The following is a 23,118-nucleotide window of genomic DNA, read 5'->3' on the forward strand; positions in this document are numbered from 1 at the left end:
CGTGAAACAGCTACTCACATTTCCAAATGTGCAACTGTGATGAAATAATAATGCGTGACCATATATGCTGCCTGGTGTCTGGTCCCCCACCTTTTATTGATAATTATCGAAGCACAAGACCATCAAATCCAACATTTTGTGTTCAAATAGCGCAGGCAGATGCCAGCCATATCAGATACAGAGATTGTTATAGCCACCATTAAAATTCTTCTTGAGAAGGTAAGAAGAAGCTAAAGGGGCCTTGGAAGTCACAGGTGTATTGATCAGGATCAGCAGAACAAGCAAGGATGAGTCAATAATCTGGATTGTGAAGTTCTGCTGGATTCTTTGGAACAACCTCCAAAACACTGATAATTATGGCTGGATAGAAAGTCAAACAAATACGGGGTGCAGAAAGTGGAAGAAAAACCTCCTTGCAGTAGTATTAGGGATCAGTCATTAAGCTGCCCTTCAATCCAATTTCGTGCATAGGGAATACAGGCTTTATAAAACTATCCATCCAGATATGGCCCAGTGTTGGAAACCAGCTCTGTACTTTGCATGCTTTTTTGTCAAGTATCTTGAATCCCATTCTGCATTTTCTTCTTGATCTCTCAATCATATATATAGTATTTTGATATTTCTCTTTTTGTGAAATTCTGGAGCTTATGGCTTGGCTAACTCCTGGATGATCTCTAGCCTGGATTTATTATTTTCTACAGATTGATTATTTAACCCATAATTATATCTTCTGTCTTTTCTAAGTTAATTGCCACTAGGAGAATGCAAAGGTAATCCTTCCCATTTGGGCATGGATTTATAGATTTTGGAGAATCCTTGTAGTTTTCTCTTCTTCTGTTCTTGGATATGCATCAAATAGAGGCAAACTTTACTGGAGGAACAGTGAACATCTTTGAAATTTTGGATATCTGTCTTGGAGGTTCTCACAAAATATCTGCCATTCCCCAAGGGGCTAATGATTGATAGTGGCTAATCCTGAAGCAATCCTTTCCCAGGAAGAAAATTGATCTTTGCCACATATTCCCCCATAGCTTATCTCTTTTAGTCTTCTTTTTCATGGCCTTCATAACACTCTGTGTCTTTGCTGAGACACCATTCTGAAAACAAAAGCATTCTGTTCCAGGAGAAGCCATAGCAAAGCATGTTCCACTGTGATAGGGAGAGATCTATTTATCTGTAAGCACCAGGCTTCCCAGCAGTGTTGCCCAAAGGCTGCAATGATGCTGTAAGTGTGTTATCCTTCCTCAGCTGCAGAATGGGACCTTATTTGTTTAGGCTACAGCTTAATTAGAGGAAGGACTGCCCAATTTATTTTTAATTGTGCACCGGAACTCCGGACAAATTCTGATAAAACAACTCTAGAAATTATGTGCCCAGTGCTCTTGCAATGACTAAGATCCAGATAGCATGGTTAAGTCCGAAAGATAATTATATATAAAAGCTGTTGAAAAGCAGAGCATGGGGGAAGTGAGATGCACACCATTCCACTTTTTTTTTTTCCTTTTTAGAGGATTGTTAAAAAGTAAAAAAAAAACTCTCTTTTTTTACAACCAACTCTAAGACATCAAAGCGGGCATTTTGGAGAACCAAAGGGAAGACACATATTTAAGTCTCTATCTGCCCTTACTATTTTCCAGCCTGATTTCATCTATTGGCTATTTTATTGGAACTGGATAAAATCATCTCAGCTCTCCATGGGGGATGCAAATGTCAGAACTCAAGATGGCACTGAAAGGAATTTAACAAATAAACGCTGCAGGTAGCATGTTTTAGTTTGAAAAAAAAATGATGGAGATGGAACAAATTAAAAATTGCATGATAAAGTGGATGCAAAACTTCAAAGAAGTTGTCAGAGTAGGACAATGGGATGAGCTAAGGAAAAATCAGTAAAATCTCTTCCGGGATATCATTTGAGGACAATCTGGTTCAGAATATTTCATTGGTGATCTATACCTCTATCAAGGCAATTTCACACACTTGAAATGTGGAAGAGAACAATAAAAAAAATGAAATTACTTAGATAGTCCTCAACTTCCGACCATAATTGAGCCCAAAATTTGTGTTGCTAAGAGCATTTGTTAAGTGAATTTTGCCCCATTTTACAACCTTTTGTGACGCAGCGGTTAAGTGAATCACTGCAGATGTTCAGTTAGTGATGAAGCTGTTAAGGGAATCTGGCTTCCCCATCGATTTCACTTGTCAGAAGGTCCCAAAAGCTGATCACATGACCCTGGGATACTGGAACCCTCATAAATATGAGTCAGTTGCCAGGCCTCTGAATTCTGATCACATGGCTATAGGGATGCCGCAATGGCGTGAAAAGTTGTAACTTTGAATGATCACCAAATGAACTGTTGTAAGCCGAGGACTACTTGTACAACCAAAATTCTGCCCTCTCTCCCTTAAATTTGGGGAGACTTTTAACCCTCTTTTCCCCAAAACAGAGACCACCATTCCTACTTCTAGGAGAGGAAAAAGAGAGGGGGAGGGAGAGGGAGAGAGAGGAGGAGAGGGAGGGAGGGGGAGGGAGGAAGAGTGGGAGAGGGGAGGGAGGAGAGGGAGAGGGGGAGAGAGGGAGAGGAGCACCTATCTTACACATTCATTATTCAGTTGGTTGGTCTATTTTTTTTGCATAGCTCCCAACACTGTCGATCTTGTGCCTGGCAAGCAGTTACGGCAGTATTAAAAAGTTTGCTATATTGGTTAGCACCAAAACTGCCACTAGCTCATTTAATATATATTTTTCTACTCTACAAACAGAAAAAGCAAAAACTACAACCAACCCAGTCTTTCCTCCCACCCTACTTTTTCTAAACTTGTTTCTTAGGGAGTCACAGAATACATGACACGTCCCTTTAAAAGAAAAGGCTAATTTAATAAAATCAGCTCTTTAGCTGTATCCAGAAACACACTACAGCTGGAACTCGAGTGAACTGCCCTTGGCCTTATCAACTGGCACCACATGGCCAAAGATGAACTTCAGTTCAAAAGAACAGCTCTGGTGGCCCCCAGTTTTCCGAAAGTGTTAGCATTTTTGTTCTAAGATTTAGGACTGTTCTTTTTCAGAATTTCTGGCACTTCCCAGAACACGAAGCTAAATTCTGCTTTTAAAATCTATCTGGTCTGGGAAGAAAAACAGAGTCATTTGGTAACATCTCCTACAAACCAAGGATTACAAATATTAGGAAACTTTGTCTTTTCCTATTGATGATGTCCACAGGTGTGGGCAGGCTGGACTGAGGAAAGCAAAGATGGGAAATGGTGATGCAAGCCCCTCTCCTTTCCCACATGCATTGCAATACCATACACACAACCCAGAAGGCACAGAAAATATAATATGATGCCTTGAAACAGCTTTCATCTTATTATTATTACCTTTATTGTCGGAGTACAACATGTGTACAATGAGATTGGCTGAGACTCCCTTCGTGCACCCATCCCCCAACATAACTCATAGTGAGGACAGAAGTCCCTAACCCAGACCCAATCTTATTACCCTATCTGACCTTGTTGCACAACGCACCGGCCCCGCAAGTCTATCATACTATGCTAACATGAAGTTATTTTCCGTTCAGAAGTCTGACAGCCCACGGGTAGAAACTGTTCTTCAGCCTGTTGGTGTGGCTGCCTATGCTTCAATATCTCCTACCCGATGGTAGGAGAGTGAAGAAGGGCTGACAAAAGCAGTGAGTCTTTGTGACAAAAGCAGTGTGACCTTGTGGGTGTTGCTGTTTCCTGTCCAAATTTCTCAGTTCATAACAGAGTAGATATTCAGGTTATGTTCTCATACACATACCTCCAAGGAGCCCTATTTACTACTGAATATGCCAAGTGAGTAAAAGAATTGAAATGGAAATGGGCTGATCACATAAGCAAGAAGAGTTGATGGCAGGTGGACCAAGGCATAGAATGGATCCCACTTGATTAAAAAAAACATCCATGAAAGAGATCTAAAACAAGATGGATCGAAGACATCAGCAAGTATTGTGGGCCCAATTCACGAAGGAAAGCTCAGGACCATATTGGTTGGAAATCTACGGAAGAGGCCTTCATCTAGCAATGGATAGACAATGGCTAAAATGATGATGTACAAATCATGGTCAACTCCTGACATGAACATATTCACATAGTTTTCTTGGCAGTTATATCAAAAATTCTTTCAAGACATTTCGAGCTTCCGGTTGCAGGGCTGGTCAGAAATGGCCACCTCAAAGAAGAACTGAACTGGAAAAGAATGTGCAGGAGGAAGATAAGAAGAGAAAGTTTTGGTTGACCGGGTTAAACCAAAAAAGCAACAACGTAAGGTACCCTGGAATTTAAATTAAATAACATTATTCCCAAAGAAGATTTTGAAGCTGCGAAGGAGAGAGAAGGGAAAGGATTGGGTTTTTTTTTCTTCCCTTCCTTATACTGACAGCTAAGAGACTTAAGCAAGAAATTGAAAAAAATCCACTTTGACATTAATAGGCATCTAAGCTGAAAATAAAAGTCAAAGGAATAATAAAGATTTCTGGATATTTAAAAGTTTTTAAAAACAGGAAAGGAGAAAAAAAAGAATAAAAGGACAGGATCTGGAAACATGGAGGAGACTGCCTGGAACTAAGGAACGGAACTGTAACCAAAAGGAACTTACAGTTAAATTTTAACAAGATTCCTCAAAGATACATTTTAACTGAAGCTTGGTAACAAAATAATAGAACCCCAGGAAGAGAAAGTGGAAAAAAGAAGCAAGAAGAAACAGCCTTGGATTATTTGGATTATTTGGTGATTTTTGGTTTTTGCATCTAGATGACTAAAATTAACCGGGTGGTTGTTTAAAAGTCTTTAAAATGGTATCACTCTTAGAAGAACTGAAAATGGAACTTAAAAATGGAAAGAAGATGCACAAAAAGGGAGATGTTCTTTTGGCTTTGATTTCAATTCCTAGAAATGGAGATCTGGAACTATGAAAAACAACAAGAAACGCTTGCAGAACAAGAAGATTGGGACAAGGAAGAAGCCATCTTTAATGATCAAATAATTTAAAAAAATTTTTTTTATTGATTTTTGGAAACAAACATAAACAAACAAAACATAAAACATAAAGACATAAAACATCTTTTTTGAAAGCAGCATAGTCCCGTGTTACATCTCTTCGTACAGACACAAATTCCAGTTCATGCTCATTTTTATATTCCATTCCATATCTTATTACTATTCTACATTTTCAATATAGCTTCTCCCCTCTTTTAACTTTCTTAATTTTATTTATTTCATCTCAATTCAAATCATTGTACTTATATTCTTTGTCTGTCCTGTTTCAATTGTCTACTGTCTTTTCTCATTAAACAAAATTTCTCCTGTAATCACTGATTGGAGTATGACGCCTTTATATCTTTCCCCTAAAATTATAACACTTAATATAATACATAACTTCCATTCAAATTCTGCTTGGCACTTTCTAAAATTACATACTGTATTTTAAAAAAAGAAAAAATTATAAATGTATAATATAATTAGAACAACAATCCATATCAATTCAATTCTATCATTAATATTAATATTCATTTAAATCTTAACATTTTACACATTACTTTTCAGATAAATATCATACTTCTATGGGAACACTTATAAACTTTCCATAGTTAATTCCCCCCCCCACTTCACTTATATTTTATAAAACATTAACTAATTAAAATGTTCCCTTTCCTTCCTAATTCAATTCTCTCATTTATTTTATTTCATTTATTTTGTTCACAAAAGTTTCACTAAATTACGCTGATTATTTTATCCCTCTTTTTAATCATATGTTGTTTCCAATTTTCTAACATTACTTCTATTACAAATATCACAATACCATCTTATGTGCCTTCACAGAGTCCCTTTTTCAGTTAGATTTTCACCCATTATTTCTGGATAAATCCTGTTTCTTTACATCTTGCTCCAAACCTTTGTAACTTCTCTTCCTTTCCTTCTTCCCTTTCTTCTTCTCTCTCCTCTTTTTACCCCACTGTCTCTCCACCTCTATTTCCCTCTACTTTATTCCCCTTTTCTGTTACTTTCCCACATTGTATCTGTTAGGAATAACAAGGTTACCTAACGTAGTTTGAGTAAAATAATATATATAAACTATGATAGTAGTTTAAGTGTGTGTCACTTTAAACTGCAAAGCATGTAATTTTGGGTGCGGTTGTGAAACTGCCATAAGAGGGAGCAAGAGAACCTGCTGGATTGCTGACAATTGCTGGATATACTGGATTGATGGTTTGCTAACTGCGTGTTCCCTGACGTTGAAGGAAGAAAGGAGGTTTGACTTCTTCATATCTCTACTGCGAGGAGATATATTACTGGACTGATATTTGTAAGTTTACTGACCTCTTTTTTGACACTGGACTTTGCAACTGAATAATCCCCGGACGGACTGAACTAGTGAATGATATATGGACTGTTTGACTATGCTAAAACTCTTACTGGAATAAACTATTTAACTAGCACAGTGTATGTTTTATTGAGTGTAAGCTACAAAAACGTTTATCTCACATATTTTGCCTGCCTGCCTGACTGCCGTGCAGATTCTGCTAGGGTGTATCCCTAACACTATCCACTTTTCAAATTATTTTTCCCTTTTTTGGTTGTTTTTTTAAGTCTTAAATTCTCCATTCTCTTTCCCCCCCTTTCCCCTTTCTTCCCTAGATGGAGTTACTTCTTCATTAAAGATGGCTTCTTCTTTGTCCCAATCTTCTTGTTGTGCAGTCTTTTCTTGTTGTTTCTCGTAATTACGAATCGCCATTTCTAAGAATTGAAAAACGGAGTCAAAGGAGCCCTTCCCTTCTTGTGTCTCTTCTTTATATTTTTTAAATTCCATTTTCAGTTCATCCAGAGATAGTGCCATTGTAAAAAAATTTAAACAACCACCCAATTTTTAGTCATTCAAATATAATATCCAAGAATCCCAAAGTCACCAAGCAATCCAAATACACACAAGCTGTTTCTTTTTACACTTTCTTCTTTTTTCATTTTCTCTTCCTGTGGTTACTATTTAGTTACAACGTTCCAGTTAAAATGTATCTTTTAGAAGTCTTATTGAGATTTTACATTAAATTCTTTTGAAATCCAGGCAGTCTCCTCCTTCCAGATCCTGCCCTTATTCTTTTCCTCTCCCTTCCTACTTATAGACCAAAAGCATTTTTTAATGTCCAGATTTTCAGCTTAATTATTGATGCCAAAGTGGATTTTTCCGATTTCTTATTCAGCTCTCTTCATTGTCAATGTGAGGAAGGAGAGAAGAACTTTCTTCCGCTGCTTCTGACTCTTCTTTGGGAGCGATGTTATCTTTTATAAAATTTAAATTCCAGGGTACCTTAGTTGTTGCTTTTTATCCTGATCAGCCAAAACTTTCACTTCTTATCTTCCTCCTGCACTTTCTTTTCCAGTTGAGTGCTTCTTTGAGGTGGCCATTTCTGACCACCGCTCCTACCGCTTTCGGGAAAGGGAGTTTGACCAGCTGAGGAGGAGAGATGCGGCTCGCTGGTGATCTCCCCCCTCTTCACCACCTCTACGGGGTGGCTTAGCCCCAAAACCAGCTGGCTCGGGGCACTCCAGCAGCAAGCCCAGGCAGAAACCGCGCACGATCGCGGATTCCTGCCTGCCACCGAAGCCCTGCAAACCGAATGATCAAATAATTTTAAGTGGGGGGAAAAGGAAAGGGGGGAAAGAGAGTGAAAGGTTTAAGACTAGAAAAAACAACCAAAAAGAAGAACAATTTGAAAGATAAGTATAATATTAGAAAGCAACAGAAGAGGGGATTACAGATGAGAGAGTTAGAAGTAGAGAGACGAGGGGGTAAAAAGGGGAGGGGGAAGAAGAGGGGGAAGAAGGCAAGGGAAAAAAAATGGTAAAAGACAGAAACAAGAAATAGAGAAACAGGGGAAAAAATATAAGGATTGTAACCATAAGCTTGTTTAGAGATAATGGGTGAAAATTTAATTGTAATTCTGCAAAGGTACATAAGGCAGCATTGTTATATTACAAACAGAAATAATTTTAGAAAATATGACTAAAATGATGGATAAAATATTTACTGTAATGTAGTGGAATGTTTGTTAATAAATAAATGAATTAAAGTGATTGAGAGAACTAAATGGAAACATTTTAATTATTAGTAATGATTTATAAAAATATAAGTGAGAAACATGGGAAAAAAAGAATTAACTATGAAAAGTTTATAAGTGTTCCCAAGGAAGTATATTTAATTGAAAAGAAATGTTAAAGATGTTAAGATTTTAATGAATATTAATGATAGAATTGAATTGGAATGGAATGTGTGTTTTATTTACATATATATAATTTTTTTCTTTTTAAGAATATAGTGTGTATTTTAAGAATGTACCAAGCAGAATTCGATTAGAAGTTATGTATTATATTGAATGCTATAATCTTAAAGGTATACATTGAAGCTTAAATAAGAGTTTGAATGGATAAAATTAAAAGATATAAAGGTGTCATACTCCAATTGGTAATTACAGAGAAAAATTTGTTTAATGAGAAAGGATAATATGAAATTGAAACAGGACAGACAAAAGTACAAATATAATGATTTGAATTGAGATGAGATAATTAAAATAAAGTTGAGAAAATTAAAAGAGGGGAAAAACTATGTAGAAAATATAAAACTCAGAATGTGGCAGCATTAAGTAACAGGTTAGTATCAGTGCTGGAAGAGAATTCTCACTCCAGCAAGCCCATCGTTTTAAAATAAATTGCATTTTTCTCCAGTGGTTTTTTTTTCTTTTCAGGTAGGATTAATTGCATTCCACTTTGATCATCCTGCTGGAGGTTAAGGAGTTTCAGAAAAAGTAGAACGAAGAGAATATTGGGTTCCAAAAAGTTATTCAGAAACTTGATGCGGGAATGCTAGGAGGAAAGAGTAAAGCAGCCTATGGCTTTGCAACTTGCCCTGCGTGGGTTTCCAGCTCTCAGTGTCCATGCTAGAAAAGAGTGTGCCCGTGTCCTATGAGCAATGTGGAAGATTCCCCTGCCCATCATTTTGCACACAAAATGGGAGGAGGTCCTTCTTATCCTTTCTCTCAGATGGCAAATGCCTGGACCAGCCCCGTATCTGTCTAGTCTTCCACTTTCAGCTGAGCCTCCAAGATCCCTTGTTATTCTGATTAGGGGCTGAAGAGGCATATCCCATCCCATCAGCAACCTGCCCTTTGTGGCTTTCTAGCTCCCCCCCTCCCTCCCTTTGCAGCCAAGACCCATCTCTGCCACAAAACCCATGTTGCTAAACTCTTTTTTTTTTACACCACAGAGGAACTTACAAAGGAGATTATGCAGAAGAGCTTCTGCGCAGCTCAGGGTAGAACGGCTCCCTGAACTTGGTTGTTTACTTGAAAACATCTCATTACCCAGCTAGATACTGGTGATGTTATCTAGCTGGGTAATGAAACTCTGCAGGCAAACAACCACCAGGAAGCATCAAGGACTATATGGGAGAGACTGACCAGACGAGCATGCTCTGCACCCAAGTTCCACCAAACAATCCAAAGAAGCATATCAGTTTATTAGCCCTTAGATATATGGCAATGATCACCCATGTAGTTTCTGTTTAAAGTTCTGAGTCAAATTTATAGGAAAGGAAGACATCAGTGCAGGTGGATCCTTGACTTACAACCACAATTGAGCCCCAAATTTCTGTGGCTAAGCACGACAGGGTTAAGGAAAATTTGCTCCATTTTACCATTTTTCTTGCTACGTTTGTTAAAAGTGAATCGCTGCAGTACTTTAAGGTTGTTAAGGGAATTCGGCTTCCCCATTGACTTTGCTGGTCAGGAGGTCACAAAAGGTGCATATGACCCCCGGGACGTTGCAACCATCAATAATGTGAGTCCCTTTTTTCATCACATGAACTGTAAGGGTCACAGGTGTGAAAAATGGTCATGTCACTTTTTTTCACTGCCGTTTTAACTGTGAACGGTCACTAAATGAACTGCTGTAAGTCGAGGACTACCTGCTAAGGATTTTGAAGGTTCTCATGGTCCTCCAAAGATTCAGGCAGTAAATATCTCTTGAAAGATCAACTGCTGGGCAGAATGGAGTGGGGGGGAGGCAACTAGAATTGAATGGAATGGAATGGAATAGGAATAAATAGAAGGGAGGGGGGGAAGGGAAGGGAGGGGAGGGGAGCGGAAGGGAAGGGAAGGGGAATCCTTCTTGTCCGGATTTGGAGAACACCTACAAAACAACGGTTGGGGGACCTCGACCCACAGCCAGCTTGATGAGAGGAGCTCTGTCCTGACCCTGTTGTGGGGCACTTTCTGTTCTCTCCCAAAGATCCCACAACCATTTCACTGATCTTCTAGATCGGAAGGCGCCCAGCTGAGCCTCCCCAAAGGCCTTTTCTGGAACGACACAGACTCCAATTGCCCCCCCCACCCCAACAAGCCCCGCCGGTGATTTCCACACACACACACACACACACCCGGGCCCAAGGCCGGTCACGCTACTGCAAGCCGGGGGACGCTGGGCGGGATCCCTTTCCGAGGCTCCGCTTTTCCGCGGTGCGAGTGTTGTGGGGGGAGGAAATCCAGCGAGAAGCCGCGCGTGGGTGAGCTTCGGCGCGCGTCCACGTGGATGGGGGGTGGGTGCGCGCGCCGCTGCTGTCATCCACGCCCGATCCTCGGTCTTCCCTCATAAAGCAGCGGCCGGCTGTGAGAAACCGGCCGGGGGTTGAAGAAGCGTCGCCAGAGGCCACCATGCCGGCGCCTCGCCTGCCGCCGGTCCCCGTCCTGAGGCGGCTGCTGCTGCTGCTGCTGGGCGCCTGCGCCTCCCTTCCCGCCGCCGCCGCCGCTCTCCACTTCCAGGAAGGGCAGAGCTGCCATAAGCCCTTGCCGCGCAAGGTCTCCGGTCTCCGGTAAGGCAGGCAACCAAGGCGCGATCCCGTCCGTCGCTCCAGCTCGGCTCCCGGTTGCAATAGCGGGGTGGGGGGTGGGGGATCGGCGCTGCAGCTGCGGCCATCCCCGAGACGCAGCCGGTGCTGGGAGCGCGGCGATGTCCGGCCACTCGGGATCTTGGCAAAAGGGCGCAAAGGGATGAGGGGAAAGGGGGGCGGCGGAGAGAAGGAGTAACCCTCTCCTACAGGGAGGAGGTTGGAGGGCTGGATTACGTTGCTCTGAAGCAGGGGTCGCCAACCTTTCGGACCTCAGCGACACTAAACTCATAATTTTTTAAATCCCGCCAACCAGAGACCCTGGGAAAAATCCCCAAAAAAGTCTGCAGGAAAATTCCCTACGCTGTTTTCCTACCTAGCCCTCATTCTTTATTTGGGATCGCAGGATACCGTCTTCAGCTCCCTTCTAAGGGGAGAGAGGGAGAGAGACTTTTGGCTTCATGCAAAGAAAGCAGCAGAAGCAGTCTTTCTTTCTCTCCCCAAAATTCTGCCAGAAATGAATCTTTGTCAAACTTGTCTTGCCATCCCAAAGACTCATTTCTGGGGCAATTTAGGGGAGAAAAAGACTTTTGCTGCTTTCCTTGTGTGCAGCCAAAAGCAGAAGCAGAAAGAAGCAGCCCAGTGGCCAGGCGGCCAGGCGAGGTGCATAGGGTGAATGGGGCAAGTTCCCCCCTTCTGCCCTTTCCCCCCTACCCTCACTACCTCGTGTTGTTCTCAATGCAAGCGAATGCAAGCCTTGCAAGCCTTGTGTTCCCGTGCAGCCTGGAATAATCGCTTTGGGGGGGGGGTGACATTTCTCTGCAGACCACCAAAACTTTCTCACGGATGACCAGTGGTCCCCAGCTCACTGATTGGCAACTACAGGTCTGAAGGGTTGGATAACCATTTGTCTGAAGTGGTGTAGGGTTTCCTGCCTAGGCAGGGGGTTGGACTAGAAGAACTCCAAGGTCCCTTCTCACTCTGTTATTCTATATTCTACAACAGCGGTCCCCAAACTTGGCAACTTTAAGACTTCAACTCCAGAGTTGAAGTCCACAAGTCTTAAAGTTGCTAGGTTTGGAGACCTCTGTTCCACAAGGTAGCATCTCTGGTCCAAGTCAGGCTTCTGCCTCTCCGAAACCAGAGGAACCACCCCTGTGTCCAGAATGGTGCAGAGCTGCTGCCGCTCCCGGGTTGACCATATGGGCAGCCACTCACTGTTTCCCCAACTTTCGGCTGCAAATGATGGAGATGAGATTGAGATCTCCCAGCGAGGTCCCTCGTGATCCCTTTTAACCAGGTTAAGTGAGGCATTCGCACATCACGCCAAGCTCGGTTGAATGGGGATGGGGAGGAGTTTAACATGCTGGGTGAACTCCACCATTGGTTGCACCCTGGTGCTTCGTTTTGTGCAAGCGCAGCAACCTGACTCGAGCATCTTCGTGGGTGTGAATTCAGCTTTTGCGCCCAACTGTGCTCATTTGTAAGTAGCGGTGCATTAAGAAACCCGCAGAAGGGAAAACCATTTGATAGCAGCTGTGGGAAGCATTGGAAAACTGTTTGGCTGGGCTGGTTAAATGGAGGTCAGAGCAAAGCAAGAGACGGTGTGGAATTTGGTCTCCTCCTTCAGGGTGCAATCCAGCAGCATTTAGGATCTCAATCCCCAGCTGCGATCTTGGAAGGCCGCTTAATTTTTACCCAGGAGAAGCCAAGGAGGTGCTACATGAGCCCAGAAAACATTAAAGGCTTGTGGGGATGGGGAAGGGGAAAATACACCAAGAGGAGATTTGTAGATGATGCTGGTTAAAAATAAAGCAAAATAAAAAGATTAAAAATATTGGGCTATTTTTGTGGCACCTTAGAAGTACTTTGCCATTCTGTTCTTGCAAGATGTCTTTTAAAAAAGCTTCCTACTTTTTTTACTCATTTAGTGACTACTACTATTCCTTCTTCTTCTTATGACCCCATAATCCCTTTGTGGGGTGGAGTCTGGGCAAATAAATGGAGCTAGCAGAGTGTTTAATGGCTGGATGCCCTTCCTGTTGCCAATATGGAGTTTTGTTCAGCAGATGTATTCTCATTGTGCCCAGAGAGAGAAATATCTGCCTCTACGTAGGATTGAACTCACAGCTTTCTGATTATGAGGTGAGAGCTCCACCTCTAGGCCATTGCACCACTCCATTTAGTGACTATTTGCAGTTATGAAAAAGTCATTTTGCAACCAATCTTCACATTTGCCACTTTCAAAGGTCTGTGAACCAAAGGAAAGCAGAAGTCAGACCATAAGCACAGTTGTGGTTTCACTTAGCAACCACTTCCCTGAACAACCTAGTTGTTGGCCCCAACTGTGGTCATTATAGCCTTGAGTCCTGGAATTTCCTCATGGAAATTTCTCCCATGCAGCTACTTCTGTTGCCTGTTTCCCTGAAGGGAAGGAACAAATGAACAGACTAGTTATTCAGTTCCTTAGATATGATGTCCACATCTAATGATCAGCATCATTAAATACATTCAGAGAACAGTGTGGGTGTTAATGCTTGCATTCATAAAGTGATTCTGTGTGTCTCAGCACATCAGAAACAGTCATACTATAGGATATGTGTCAAATATCAAGGGATCCAGGAATAGCCCCCTCCCTCCTCTTCCGAGATAGAATTCATTTTCCCCTTTTCATTATCTAATCACCTCTTTGACCTCCGTTCGTCTTCTGTTTAGGGCTTAAGATTGTGACTCACAGTAAACAAGGTCAGGCATTCTTCTCAATCCGCTCCTTGATAAGATAATGTGCGATCAAACCAGGGTCAACAATTGGTGACCGTATCATAGATGAACCTTCTTCAGGATGATCTTTGTCCAACTTGGCCTTTCAGATCTTCCAACAATGCATCTTGTTTGCGATCACTGTCGGTTTTGCCGCTGGTTGTCATCTTCTATCTCTTCCCCTCCATCTTTCCCAGTGTTGTGGACTTCTGAAAACAGCCAGATGTTCGTAATGTCTTCAAGATTTGATAGCTGGAGCCTGTCGTTTCTTACCCAATTGGGAACCCTAAATTGGTTGATTTTATGAACCATTTGTTTGCTTTCTTGGACAACCAGGGTATCTTATCTTCCACCAGGATTGAATAGCCTGCTTGATCTTATTACACTGAAGTGCCCTACAGATAACACCCAGTATATCCATGGGGTGCTTCCAGTTGTTGGGTCACAGGAAAGAACCAGAAGCATTTTCTTAGAGCATAAACATTGGGGAGATCCTAGACCTCATTCTGAAGTTCTCAGAAGAACCTGGCTCAAAACTGGCTACTAACATTATCATTTAGGTCACTTATCATGCCTGGTCCTCGTAAAGATCCTTGTTGATGTCAGAAAATTCTGGCTTTGGAAAGGTCTAAAAAAGTATTGTTCATTCTGTGCCTGAAGGTTGAGGTGCGCTGACATAGGTGCAATCATAAAATGATGATGATGATAAAGGTGTAATTTCATTATTGATAGTAAACGGGGTGACCAGAGTTTCCTGTCTGTGCCTGCTGGCTCTGTTTGACTCACATAGTTTGCTTTTTGCTTTTTCACAAACCACATACTTTTTTGGGATGCCACCTCTTGGTCTTCGATACTTTTCTCTTTTGAGTAACTTTCCTGTATACATTTTGTAACTTTGGTTATTGGTTTGCATGTCTGGAAGACAATAGAATCACGAGGAGCTTAAACACGATTGCCAGCTAAGTGGAAAAATGAGTAAAATCTTCCAGCAAGGGTAGAGTGTGTTATTCCCCTTTGCCCCTTCCCCCCTCCACCCGCCAAATGGGGAAAGAGTATCAGTTGGTTCTCCCTTCTGACATTCTCATCTTTCCTCTTAACAGAACCTATCCTCGTCCTCATGAATATTTGGATATCTCAAATCTGCCCAAGAGTTGGGACTGGAGAAATAGAGATGGAGTCAATTACGCGAGTGCCACTCGAAATCAGCACATTCCCCAATACTGTGGCTCTTGCTGGGCTCACGGCAGCACCAGTGCTCTAGCAGGTAGGTGGTGGTTCTATTGCTGTGCTTGTTTCCTCCTTTATAAAGATACACTATGCATGACTATGGAGGCTCCCTTCCTGTATAATTTAACCTTAGTCGATAGTGCTTTTCTCTGTGGGTTGGCTCCCAAATTGAAAGATCAAGATCGTTCGTGAAGTTCCAGTTAAACTAATTTATTACTCAACATGCCTATGCAAAAGAATCTACTCAACTAATAGCACTATGTTGGTGTAAGAGAAAGGTCAACGGAGTTGAAGAGGGGATGGACTTAGTCTGTTTATGACTACGTAGAGATTCTAAACTGATTCCTGTTTTGATTCCACTCCCTTTTCCACCATTCCTTCTCCTTCCTCTTTCTGTTCCTTTAAGCCTGCCCCGTATTTCCACAAGCTCTCTCACTTCTTATAACTTTTCCCCAAGTCTAGTCTGAAGAGATGAATTCTGTTGGATTCAAAGGTCAAACTGATATGGGGTTTATCGGTGTCTATTATGGAGTAGCAACAGGGATATGCAGCATTGGGTCTGTGGCCAGCTCCCACGATAACCACAAACAGGATTCCACTTGTTTTCCAAGGTGTTTTTAATTCCATGATAAAGAAAAGTTGACCTATTGCAAAGCAATTTTCCTCCACTAAGATGCCCTCCCAGTGAGTGGGCTTCAAGAATTCAGAGCAATGTCCGTTGCTGTGAAATTGTGCAAAGCAAACTCTGTATTTCTAGAGTCCCCCAGCCCAGAATGGGCAAGGTGCTCAAGGTGCAGTAGTCCTCAATTTACGACTGTAAGTCGTAATAGAGACCGGAATTAGGTTCACCATGTGACTGACTCAATTTTATGACATGGTTTGTGATGGTTATTAAGTAAACCCATTGTCCACAATTTGCTTTTTCTTTCTTTTTTTTCCCCCAAACCTGGACATAAATGCTGGTTTCCAGCCAAAAAAAATTCATTGTGTCATCCATCCCACTTAAATTAATTAGCAAAGAAAGACTCCTGGCACATTATTTTTTTTCCCCAAGAATATACTTTACTGAGAACAAAGTGATTTCAGATATTTGCATGCAGAATTGGTTGGCTTGGCATGAAAATGATTCAATAAAGTTCCACTTTTTTCTCCTGGCCAACCCCTGCTGTCAGCCAATGTCCAATTAGAAGTTCTCAGGTTCTTTAGGGCAGGGGTCTCCAACTTTGGCAACTTTAAGACTTGTGGACTTCAACTCCCAGAGTTCCTCAGCCTTCACATGTAAGTTGGAGTGGCTGAATAAAATCTACACATTAGAGCAGAGGTCTCCAAGCTTGGCAACCTTAAGACTTGTGGACTTCAACTCCCAGAGTTCCTCAGCCTTCACATGTAAGTTGGAGTGGCTGAATAAAATCTACACATTAGAGCAGAGGTCTCCAAGCTTGGCAACCTTAAGACTTGTGGACTTCAACTCCCAGAGTTCCTCAGCCTTCACATGTAAGTTGGAGTGGCTGAATAAAATCTACACATTAGAGCAGAGGTCTCCAAGCTTGGCAACCTTAAGACTTGTGGACTTCAACTCCCAGAGTTCCTCAGCCTTCACATGTAAGATGGAGTGGCTGAATAAAATCTACACATTAGAGCAGAGGTCTCCAAGCTTGGCAACTTTAAGACTTGTGGACTTCAATTCCCAGAATTCTCCAGCCAGCATATGGCTGGCTGGAGAATTCTATGGAGCAGGGTCCAAGCTGGCAACTTTAAGCTTGGGCTTCAATTTGAATCTCCGCCAGCATAGCTGGCGGGAGAAGGGGAATCCACAAGCCCCAGGGTGGAAATGGCCCACAGGGTGGGGTGGGGTGACCGCTGGAACTTCATCCAGGGAATCAGTATGATTTTGGGGGTCCATTATTACTTAGCATGCAGTCATAACTTGAGGACTACCTGCAATTTTTTAAAATAAGAAGTAGCCATGGGGAGAAGTTTGAAAAAGTCAAAATGATGGTTGTAAGTGTGTGATTGAAGCCCTACCTCCTGTTAAAAAAAAGGGTGGGGGCTTTGATCAGGCAAGTTGCCTTCCTAGACTTGCCATCCTGGGAATGGTCCCACAAAGGCCACAACATTGTTCTTAGAAACTAAAAGTACCCCAGGGGAGGATGTCACTGGGATCATTATCTTGTAAGTCCCCACCTGAACATAACGGACATAGTTTCAAAGTCAACATGGGCCCCTTATCCCCCAAAGGCTGTCTGCTCCCTTTCTCCCCAGAAGAAAGCACCCCTCAAAGTCCAGAATGCTGAAGGCCCCAACTCAAGCCATACACCAACCATCTTCTGCTCTTTTTCTCTCAGATCGCATCAACATCAAGAAGAAAGGCACCTGGCCTTCTGCTTACCTCTCGGTTCAGAACGTCATTGACTGTGCTGAGGCAGGGACCTGTCATGGTGGAGACCACATAGGCGTATGGGCTTATGCTCACCAGCATGGCATCCCTGATGAGACCTGCAACAACTACCAGGCAAAAGATCAAAGTGAGAGAATGGGGCTGTCAGGGTTCCAACTATTGCCCTAATTAAATCATGAGCCTCGAGCCAAGCTTCAAAGGAATCCAAAAGACTTATCAGGAGCAACATGTCCGGCGCTAACCCTATGAAGCCAACTCTGAGATACATAATTTACTATCACCCATAACCCTGTTTCTCCCCACTCCCCTGGGTGTGTCATAATTCATATTCTCCGATGAAACCCGTTCACGGGCTGGGTGTCATCAATCACACTCTCCAATGAAGGATTTTCTCCAGCAGAAGATCCAGTAGCCTAGGCTACAATCTCCACAAGATAAGTGTGGAATGTGCTTCTGGCCTTCATCTGCTGCACTGCTCCCTCAGGCCTTTCCCCTCCCTCCTCCATATGGCAACTCAGAAACAGGCATAGGAATGATTTACGAGTGGACAGGGGCAGCCCTGACCCTAACGCTTTCCTGTTACAACTTGAAAATATGCTCACCTCTGCATCTCCATCTTTGCATCTCCTTGTATTGATGTGAAGTCCTGCAGATAGGAATCAGCTCCAAGGGGTCTCCATCCCACCCATAGAAGCTGTGATGTAGCCCTCCATTGCAAGGGGGTTAGAAAGAATAGGGGAGGCTTATATAATACCAAAGGTCTCCAGGTGTTTTAGATGTATCACAGCTACCAAGCTTTCTGAGTCATGATGCTCTTGGAAGTATCTGTGGAATAGCTTTCTCCCACCAGTTTGATGTAGAGATTAAAGTGCTAGATTAGAAACCAGGACACCCTGAGTGCTAGTCTTCCCTTAAGCCTGGAAGCAGTTGGCCTGAGTGACTTTAGGTCAGTCACTCTCAGCCCAACCCATCTAATAGGGTAGTTGTTGGGAATATAGGAGGAGGAGGACTGGATATGCCTGGTGCCTTGGGATGTACAAAATAGGATATACACTTACAAATTTTAGACAAATTTCCAGCCTAGGACATCTTGGGAGTGGAAGTCAAAAACATCTGGTGCAAGTATATAGAGACCATTTCCATAGTAGAGTATTTAAGAAGATTATATTTTTTTCTTGTTTTAATCAGATAGGGCTCTCATAGCTATATATATATATTTATATAAAAAAGTATCTGCTGGGAACGCCACATAGGTATCAGGAAGGGTATCTGGGCAGGAAACGTTCAGCTCAATTTGATCACCCCGACACCACCCCAAATAAAAGGGATTAAGGGTCATAAAAAGATATATATATATATATATATCTATATCTATATCTATATCTATATCTATATCTATATCTATATCTATATCTATATCTATATCTATCTATCTATCTATCTATCTATCTATCTATCTATCTATCTATCTATCTATCTATCTATCTATCTATATCAAAGTCAAATACCACTCACACATCATCACAAAATCTCCAGAACTGTAAAGCCTACAAACTTGAAATTTGGCATGTATGTTCCTCTTGGCTTCTAGGTGCTCACTAAGAAAAGATTTTTCGAAATGACCATCAGAGCATTAGTATTTTGTATATGATTATTAATACACTCTGATGCTAAGGAGTTCTACTCCCCCTCCCCACCTGAAAAGAAACCTGTTCCAAATGCAAAACACAAGCAGAGGAGAGGAGTTTCAGTTTTAGTTTCACAGCAGCAACCAGCTTTAGTACAGAACAGTTGAGCTAAGCCATGCCCCAGGCTCTTTGCTGTCTCCTTGTTCACACAGCAAATACTGCTTCAGTTTCCAAACAGCCCTCAACTCTCTCACACACTGATGAATACCAGTTGATGCTGGTAGGCAGAGGCACAATTTTTCCCCTTATTTTTCTCCCCCAAAACTAAACCCGATCACATAGTTTCGTAGCGAAGCAGGGGTATATATATATATATGACTCTTTAATTCCTTTTATTCAGAGATGATAGATAGATAGATAGATAGATAGATAGAGAGAGGAGGAGAGATAATGGGTGGATTGATTTAAATATATGTCCTGAGAACTACTTGAATAAGTCCCTGCTGTTTTCTAGAACATTGGAAGTGGTTTGCCATTGCAGCCTTCTTCCTAGGGCTGAGAGAGAGGTGACACCCAGCTGACTTTGTGCCCAAAGCAGGACTAGAATTTAAGATTTCCCAGTTTTTAGTCTAGATTAGATTAGATTCAACTTTATTGTCATTGCCAAGAATACAGGCAACGAAATGCAGTTAGCATCCAACCAGAAGTGCAAAACAACAGTAAAATATAAATATATGTATGCAAATATGCAAGGCATCTATGAATATGTCAGTGGAAAACACAACAAAATGTATGTATACAAGCACACAAGGATAAGTGTGACTGCACATAGATGAACATATACAACTGTACAAACTGACCCTCATCCACTTTTAGCTTTGAAACTATTTATTTACTATATTTGCCACTTTAAATGCGGGGTGGGCTTTAGAAGCCAAACAGGAGGCGATTCCTGGATAAAAAAATCACTACCTCAGATACAACAAGCAGGACAGCATTTCATTGTCCCCATCTTTGGGGGAGAAAGGCGATTTTTCTGGTGCCAAAATTCTTTCTGGTTTTCATAGAGTGCAAGAAATTTAACCAATGTGGAACGTGTACCACCTTTGGGGAATGCCATGTGATAAAAAATTACACCCTCTGGAAAGTGGGAGATTATGGAACTCTCAGTGGTCGAGAGAAGATGATGGCGGAAATCTATGCAAATGGGCCCATCAGGTAAAACAATGCAAACTGCTACGCCTCAAGGTCAGTGTTTCTCACACCTTGACAAGTTTCAGATGGGATGGCTGGGGAATTCTGGGAGTTGAAGTCCACACATCTTAAACTTCAAGGTTGAAAAACACTGGTCTAGGTCAAGGGTCTTCAAACTTGGCAAGTTTAAGACTTGTGGACTTCAACTCCCAGAATTCCTGAGCTAACATGCCTGGAGGACGAATTCTGGGAGTTGAAGTCCACAAGTCTTAAAGCTGTCAAGTTTGAAGACCCCTGGTCTAGGTAATATGCAGAAGCCTTCACGTAATTATTTCAGGTTGGTCTGTTATAACTTTTTGTGTGGAATGCCTTTGGTTAAGTCAGAGGTCTCCAAACTTGGCAACTTTAAGACTTGTGGACTTCAACTCCCAGAATTCTCCAGCCAGCTGGCTGGAGAATTCTGGGAGTTGAAGTCCACAAGTCTTAAAGTTGCCAAGTTTGGAGACTCCTGGGTTAAGTGTTGCTTGCTGGAGACCGCCTGGATTAGTCCCTGCAGTTTTCTCGGCAAGATTTCAGAAGTTGTTTGCCATTGCCTGCTCTCCGGGGCTGAGAAACAGGGACTGGCCCAAGGCTTCCTGCCTAAGGTGAGTCACACTGAACATGGTCTTGTTTTGGTTAGTTTTTCAAGAGTTATCCTGCTAATACAGGGAATCTTTTTATGTATTTTCTTTCAAATATCCCAACAGGTTGGAAAGAATAAAACCATTGTAGAAGAAACCTTTTCTATCTTCTTATCAAGAAAACTGCAGGGAGAGGTCCGGGTTGTTCTCGAGTGACAAATCCAACTTCTTTGAGTCTATCCCCCCACCCCGCCCTTCTTGCAAAGATCCAGCATCTGAGTTCCCAGGGTTAAGGATGGACTTAAAGTCAGCCTGATACCTTAGTTGCTGCACAACACCGACTCTCACTAAATCTGACCGAAATCAGGCTTTGTAGTTCGATAGTGGTCCTTTGTCTTCACAATGGTGTCTAAAGCTGCTCGTTTCAGTCGTTTTCATCCCGAAGGTTTTATTCTTGCTTTTTGTTTTTATGTAGTTGTGGGATCATGGCCACTTCCAAACTGGATGCATACACTGGAGGCCTGTATGAAGAATTCAGTTTCTTGCCTATAATAAACCATATCGTCTCTGTTGCTGGTTGGGGGGTAGAAAATGGAACAGAGTATTGGATTGTCCGGAACTCTTGGGGAGATCCCTGGGTAAGGAAGACATGATACATCGATCTATATTATTACTTTTTAAGGATTTAGCTGGGTGGGTAAAGTTCCCTGCTTGGTATGGCAGGCTATGAGCTTTCCAGCTTTGAAATGTACCAACAGTATCTTTTCTTTTTTGTACACTGAGAGCATATGCACCAGTGGTGGGATTTCTATGTTTTTTTACTACTGGTTCTGTGGGCATGGCTTAGTGGGCGTGACAGGGGAAGGATACTGTAAAATCTCCAGTCAGAGGTAGTATTTGCCGGTTCGCTGAACTACTCAAAATTCCCACTACTGATTTTCCAGAACTGGTCAAAACCTGCTGCATGTCATCCCTGATATGCACCAAGACAAATTCCTTGTGTGTCCTATCACACTTGGCTAATAAAGAATTCTATTCTATTCCTATTTCTATTCTGTCCTATCCTATCCTATTTCTATCCTATCCTATCCTTTTCTATTCCCTTCTTATTCTATTTTATTCTTACTCCTTTTCTATTTCTTTCCTATCCTATCCTTTTCTATTCTATTCTATTCTATTCTTATTCCTATTCTATTTTTATTCCTATTCTATTTTTATTCCTATTCTATTCTATTCTATTCTATTCTATTCTATTCTATTCTATTCTATTCTATTCTATTCCTATTCCTATTCCTATTCCTATTCTACAAGTTACATAGGGGTAGGGTTTAGTTAAACCTTAATAGATAGTCCTCGAGTTACAACTATACATTTGGTGACCATTCAAAGTTACAACGGCACTAAAATTACAACCAATTTTCATACTTATGGTCATCACAGCATCCCCCTTGGTCATGTGATAAACATTTGGTGCTTGGCAACCAGCATCTATTTACAATGGTTGCAGTTCATGTGATCATGGGACCCTTCCCAGATGACTTCTGACAAGGAGGGTCCATAGGGGAAACTGGATTCCCTTAGTGACTGCATGATTCACTTAACAACTGCAGTGATTGGCTTAATTGATTTGTAGTGAAGAGGTTGTAAAATCAGCGTGACTCACTTAACGACAGAAATTCTGCTCCCTATTGTGGTTATCAGTCATGTTATTCCATTGTTGTGGTTTAGGAAAATTGACTTCTTGATTCGATGTAGTTTTGTATCTTATACCCAACTGCTCGATTATGATTTGAAATATTTTGCGGGAGGGCTACCTTAACCCAAGACTTACATGAATGGGTGCGACTTAATGCCTTGCAGGGAGAGCGTGGCTGGCTTCGGATCGTGACCAGCGCATATAAAGATGGAAAAGGAAGGTACTACAACTTGGCTTTGGAAGAGGAGTGTGCTTATGGAGACCCTGTACTCCTCTGAATGTGCCTCGGCCACTTTCCTTGACTGGTGCTGTTGGAGATGTTGATAGGAAAGAAAATATCCTGCAAAATGTGCTCTTCTTAAGAAAGGGGCAGCGCTATTCAGTAGCATTTGCTGATGGAATATCATCATAATTCAGTCTTTCTTTTTATCGATGAATAAAGGTTTTTCCTGACCGATTGTGTTGGACTGTAAGGAGAGGTGCTTGTCTCTGTTCCCGCTATGAGAACCAGCGTTGTCCAGAGACATTTTCTGCGGTCGTGGGGCCAGAATGGCTGTATACCAAGGCTCACGGAGTGCTATTAACTTCCCACTGAAGTAGTACCTATTTATCTACTCGCATTTGCATGCTTTCAAACTGCGAGGTGGGCAGGAGCTGGGGTACTAAAGACAGAAGCTCATCCCATC

General features: G+C 41.9%; 1 protein-coding gene across 1 annotated transcript; it reads left to right on the forward strand.

The window, feature by feature from the left end:
• Nucleotides 1–10,420: 10,420 nt before the first annotated feature.
• On the forward strand, nucleotides 10,421–22,890 carry LOC148126008 (cathepsin Z-like). The gene is made up of 6 exons (XM_087928955.1): nucleotides 10,421–10,894; nucleotides 14,770–14,933; nucleotides 17,242–17,421; nucleotides 19,990–20,140; nucleotides 21,212–21,374; nucleotides 22,597–22,890. The coding sequence occupies exons 1-6, from the start codon at nucleotides 10,737–10,739 to the stop codon at nucleotides 22,708–22,710; spliced, it is 930 nt and encodes a 309-aa protein (XP_087785081.1). The 5' UTR covers nucleotides 10,421–10,736; the 3' UTR covers nucleotides 22,711–22,890.
• Nucleotides 22,891–23,118: the final 228 nt, after the last annotated feature.

The sequence above is a fragment of the Pseudonaja textilis genome, chromosome 3, assembly GCF_049901715.1.
Source record: "Pseudonaja textilis isolate UNSWEBS1 chromosome 3, rPseTex1.2, whole genome shotgun sequence".
Lineage (NCBI taxonomy): Eukaryota > Metazoa > Chordata > Lepidosauria > Squamata > Elapidae > Pseudonaja > Pseudonaja textilis.

What these genes read in the sequence shown, in the direction of transcription:
- LOC148126008 (XM_087928955.1), top strand. Translation starts at nt 10,737, where the DNA reads ATGCCGGCGCCTCGCCTGCCGCCGGTCCCCGTCCTGAGGCGGCTGCTG. An exon ending in CTACCAGGCAAAAGATCAAA is followed by an intron (nt 17,422 to 19,989) that starts GTGAGAGAATGG and finishes TGGTTTTCATAG; the next exon opens with AGTGCAAGAAATTTAACCAA. An exon ending in ACTCTTGGGGAGATCCCTGG is followed by an intron (nt 21,375 to 22,596) that starts GTAAGGAAGACA and finishes AATGCCTTGCAG; the next exon opens with GGAGAGCGTGGCTGGCTTCG.